The sequence below is a fragment of the Scomber scombrus genome, chromosome 18 (assembly GCF_963691925.1).
Source record: "Scomber scombrus chromosome 18, fScoSco1.1, whole genome shotgun sequence".
In the NCBI taxonomy this organism is placed as follows: Eukaryota; Metazoa; Chordata; class Actinopteri; order Scombriformes; family Scombridae; genus Scomber; species Scomber scombrus.
In genome coordinates, this window is record NC_084987.1 from 7,579,476 (window position 1) to 7,585,096 (window position 5,621).

A 5,621-nucleotide genomic window follows, 5' to 3' on the forward strand; every position below is an offset into this window, starting at 1 on the left:
TGGCGCTGCTCTCCATGCCTGTGCGTAATATGACTCCAAACAGGGCGCACACTTTACGCACCCCCTACCTCCTCCCCCTGCCCCAACAAACACAGAGCGACTATAAATCAGGGATGGTCAACAAAATATAGAAACTTTTTAAAAAGTGTATTGAACACATAAGAGTGACAAACTATTTTGAGCTTTTGACGGAATGTAAGTGGTGTCCATGGGAGGTTTACTGCCCCATGCATGTTCTTACAGGAGCATGAAAGATACACATTTAAATGATGTGCGCTTTAAATTAGCACACATTTCCTAATATCCACGCTGAAATGAGGGCTGGCTAAACTCACGCAAGTACAAACATGCATAACCTCCTTTTAGGGAAAAGAGTGAAAACCTCGTAAAATTTGACTAATGTGTACTTACCAGCATGCTCGTAATTGTTTGTGTATTGAGGAACAGTGCCTGAAGGTTTGCCAATCATTTGCCACAGTGGCTGAAATCCAGGTGTGCTTCCAGGTGAGCTTCATGAGGGCACAGTAAAAAATCCTTGGGCAAATCCAAATCATCCATGACGACTGATGAGAATTTAGAAGGAAAAAAAAAGGGGGGGGGGGGGGGGTGTAATAAATTACATCATTAAAAAATACTTTTCTCATAGAGAGTAAAAACAAGTCACTTCAACCACAACAATACTCCCTGTCCATTTCTTTTTGTCTATCAATTAGTGTGCAGCGCCCCCTGTTGGCCATTCAAAGTAACTGCTATCATCTAAACAACAACAATCGATTGTGCTGAAGTCCAATTCATCCTTTAAGGCCAGATGTTTGTGTGCATGCGTGGACCACACTGCTGATGTACTGTGCGTGAAAGACAAAGCCTAGAGTTTAATCTTTTTTTGTGAAGATAGAGAGGTGCCCACAGTGCCAGAGCACTGGCTGGAAACTTGATTAAGTCTTTGTAATGGAGTTATAACAGAGAGCAGAGAGGGACAGAGCTCTGGGCAATCTGGAGCTGGTCAGGAAGAGCATAAAAATGTGGTATTCCCTGATCTGCAGCCTTCCCTACTCACACAGGTTTGGTGGTGTGGGTGGAGGGTGCTTTTAAAGTGATATGTTTCTTTCACTGTCATTTTTAATGCAGCTGATATATCAAGTGTTTGTTCACTTTAGCAAAAACACAGATCTAGAGCTGCATGATGCATATCAGCCATTGCTTGCACACTTCAAAGCCATGCATAGGCTCCTAACAATATCTATCATTCATCTCCTCTCATTTGCAGCAACAACCATGTTAGACAGGGTGAGAGATTAAGTCATGCCTGCTAATCCTCACAAGCTGTGATCTATACAGGAGCTGCTTTGGTTCTCTAGCTGCACCGCTCATTGATTTGAGAATATGGGAACCCTTGGTAAGATTTCTCAATCTCCATGGTCATTAGGTTTCATAACTGGAACATATCACCTCTTCCTCAAAGGATTCCCAGCTCAGCTTGCTTATTTGCCAGTGCTGAAACTCTGCCTGCTTCTATTAGTAGAAACAGTGGACCTGTGTTGTTGGATCCCCAGTCTTTACGGACAGTGTTAGGAGAGACCAGTCACCCACCATTAGAGGTCAAAGACTGAGAAATGAATCTCTTCCACTTATAGAAATAAAAGTGCTCTGTGAAAACTGTGTAGGAATTAAGTAAATGTGTGCATGATATTGGGAAACATACTCTGTTAAAAGATGGAGTCAAGTATTGACTTTATGTTTGAGTGTGAAAACAGTCTTTTAACATACTGTGTGTGTGATAAGACTATGCAGAACAAAATAATACAAAACCAATATGAAAATATTGATAGACCATAACAAGGCTGGCATCCTTTTAATAACAGTTATTAATTTCAGCAGCTCATCCGTGTATAAATCGACAAGAAAGAATAGTTTTAGTTCATCTACGGGTGTATTTTAGAAGTAGTTTGCTAATCATCAGTAAACTAAAAGAGCTGCCTTGGAAGATCAGGGCCTGTCTACTTCCTGAATCTAAACTAGTTCGTTGCTTCCATATCATGGATTAGTACGAACAGATTATTTCCCCAATTTATTTATGTATCTATGGATGATTTGGCCCATAGTTTTCTGACTAAATGTCACCTTGCAAATGTTTAAATTTGTCGTAACTCTGTAATGTGAAACTCTCAAGGAAAGCACTTACACTCCAGCAATTACGCTGACCCCGTATAAACACACTGGCCTAGTTAGCCGTTAGCTAACGTTAGCAGCTCACGTAGGGCCATTTTGTTTTACTTTGTTCCCTGTTCGCTCTGACAGTATCGACGAAGGAATAATGAAACGTTTGTTATATCTGACCATCCGCTGATGTTACACACTTTATTAAATATTGTACACGTTACATAAATCAACTTTTCTATCAAACTAGCGTTAGACCGTTGCGTTAGCCAGTTAGCATTAGCTATCCTAGCCTCATAAACCGTTTCTATGGTGTGGCGTTTATTGATCTTGACTAACGCCAAAAACCGTCAGCTATGGCACATATACCAGCAAACGATAACATTTATTTTGATTATAGTGCGTATTGTCTTCACACTTTATGACATGATTACGTGTTTTTAATTTTGGGAGCAGCACCACGGAGCGCTCACATTGCTAAGCTAGCTTATCCTTAGCAGACGACAACATCAGTGTAAAACGAACACTGCGTTTTTTCTTTTTTTCTTTTTTTTTTTAGAAAATGGGTTTACGCAGAAATTGTTCGAAAACGGATCTACACCGCTCCACGTCCACTGGTTACAGGATTATCGAGCATTAATGGTGAGCTCGCCTGACCCACCCGTCAACAACGAGGGGAACGGAGATCTGCTCGTAACGGCTGCTTGACAATAACTGCCGTTTGTTTACGCTGCCTCCAGACTTCCCCTCCAGCCCCTAACCCAGAAACGTATCACTCCGCACGACACACAAAACACCCTTATTTGAAACATTGAATACCTATAATCGCTCCGGGAGGACACATTTACACACCAATAAACATGTACAAAATGTGCATCTTAATATTTAACCGTATTCACTTTATTTATGATGTGAACATTTAAAGCGGACTAGTTTCCGCGAGAGGCTGACTTCATTTCGCTTACAACACAGAGGGTTTTCAAAATTGTTTGAATAATTTGGATTCAGACCGTGTGTTCAGCAAATAAGGAGTCGACTTACATTCTGACGTGTACAACATGTTTATTTGTTCCATGATCAATACCTTATCATTTTAAAGTATTTTAATGAATTTGTCATTCGTTACTTTAAATCGTGTCCCCTTCATTTGCAGATAGTAGCGTCCTTAAAAATGCCCCGGACTGCTTTCTTGGTGTAGTGTACGTACTTTTGATTGACAATTGAGCTGTCCAATCATTAAAAACCATAAGCTTAGCAACAGCAAAGTTATACTCTTGTCCAATCAGAAAAGAGGAGGGTGGGCTTTAGCGTGGCCAACTTTCTGACATTTGATTGGCTTACACGTCCGTCAGTTATCGTCGACTTGTGGACTTTGTAGTTCGGTGTGCAGTCCTCAGCCAGTTGTTACGTTGAATTCCAAACCCCATGTCCCACAATCCAACGGGCGCTGCAGGCAGCAGCATGCGCACGACTGGAGGCGGAGCCACTATATAAACACGGGCTCCCTCTTCTTGAGTAGCACACTGGACACTGTTGTGACGGCGGAACGCAGTCTCCGGTTGAACGAAAGCTCTGACAGCGTCGAAACAGTTAATGGTAGTTAGCGACAGTTGCTCTGACAAACCCTTGAAGGAGTAACAAGTGTTTACTGTTTGCAAGTTTACTTTTACTTTGCGATAGTTTTGTTTCCAAACGTGAAATTTAAACTTTATTTTGGTGACTCCTGCTCATTCTGGAATACGTATATTTTTGTTCTAATTTAAGTTGTTTTTTTTAAACGGACTTTAAAAGCTCAGTTTTGAGAGCTTGAGCATAATTTAAAAATGCGTTAAAAGCGGAGCAAGCAGAGCGGATGATCAGGATGACAGAGCCAATGGAGCAGACCCATCACCTGAAAACTTCAGGCAGCCCATCAGGTGGGAGCAGCGGAGCCGCTTTGGAGCATCTCCCAGCCAGCCACCGTGCTAGGCCAGAGTACGGCGACAGGGGGCGACAGAGAGACCGAGACCACAAGCTGCAACAGCGGGCGGAGAACTGTGGGGATATCAACACAGACAAGTTATGGCAAATGAAAGGCGGACAGAGGGGGGTGTGTCCTGCCTTCGCAGCCGGAAACGATCGCACAAAGTGCCCGATTGCACAGCAGCCTCTCCAGAAATCTCGTGTTCTTGCAGCAGGCGACAGTAATCACACCTCGCAGGGAAACGGTGAAGACGAGCCGCTGGAGGAGACTTTGAGCCAGGTGCAGGAGGAGTTGCACATCGACTCCGACACTGGCTTGGAGGCGCGTCCGGGCAAGAAGAGGCACAGGCGCCGGACCACCAGGAAGAAGCGCCACTGGAAGCCTTATTTCAAACTTTCCTGGGAGGAAAAGAAAGCCCTGGATGAGAGAGAGACGGAAAGGGCTTCCCGGTTGAGAGAGGAGATGTTCGCCAAAGGGCTCCCAGTGGCCCCCTACAACACCACCCAGTTCCTGATGGATGAGCACGACCGAGAGGAGCCCGACCTCAACACCGAGACCGGGGTCAGGCGGCCCTCGGGGGTCGGTGGTCGTATGGAGGACACGGGCAGCGAGGAGGACCTCTGCGATAACGAGGAGGAGGAAGGTGAGGATGATGGTAGCGGCGGAGGCAGCGATGGCATCGGGAGGCCCGGTAACGCAGGTGGGGAGTTTCTCCAGAGAGACTTTTCCGAGACCTACGAGATGTACCACGTCGAGAGCCTGCAGAATATGACCAAGCAGGAGCTGGTGCAGGAGTACCTGGAGCTGGAGAAGTGCATGTCCCGGCTGGAGGAGGAGAACAACCGGCTGAGACGCGCCGTGGAGCCCGGTGGTCCGACCGTGGAGAGTTCCCTGGTCCGGCTCAGAGAGCTGGAGAGGGAACTGGAAAGACTGAGGGCCCAAAACACGGAGCTCCTTCTGCAAAACCACCCCAGCAAGGACAGGGGGCAGGTCGCTACCAACTAAGGACACATGTCAAGTAGGGAAAAAACCCTTAAAAAATACGGGACTACTGCATTTAAAAAAAATGTCATCCGTTTTCTGTAATTTGTTTGTCATCTGGACTACGAAGTCCCTGCATTGCAATGCAATACTTGACGTTTCTTTTCTATTTGGACTGTAAAGGGTGTCCTGTTAATTTTTTTTCTTTTCATTTTTCAAGAGGAAATGTAAATATTTCAAAAAATGAGAAATGTTGTTTTTGTAAAGAGTTGTATTTGACAACACGAGAGTATCTAGTTTGGTTCCCTGGTCGATTATCACCATTGACATAAATCACAGGATTTTTTGAATTAAAAAAAAAATCAAACATTGTATGTTGCATTTCCCACTCAAAAAGAAATTGAATAACAAAATTGCAGCTAATTGGACCATGATTGCAAAAGATTGTTTTGCAGGGGTAAATTTTAACAGTTGTGTGTTTAACATGAGTTCAAATAAAATTTTGAAATTCTGATTGTAA

The 5,621-nt window shown here is 44.0% G+C and overlaps 1 protein-coding gene across 1 annotated transcript; it reads left to right on the forward strand.

Moving 5' to 3' along the window:
* Nucleotides 1-3,669: 3,669 nt before the first annotated feature.
* On the forward strand, nt 3,670-5,621 carry hexim1 (HEXIM P-TEFb complex subunit 1). The gene has a single exon (XM_062438786.1). The coding sequence runs from the start codon at nt 4,010-4,012 to the stop codon at nt 5,123-5,125; it is 1,116 nt and encodes a 371-aa protein (XP_062294770.1). The 5' UTR covers nt 3,670-4,009; the 3' UTR covers nt 5,126-5,621.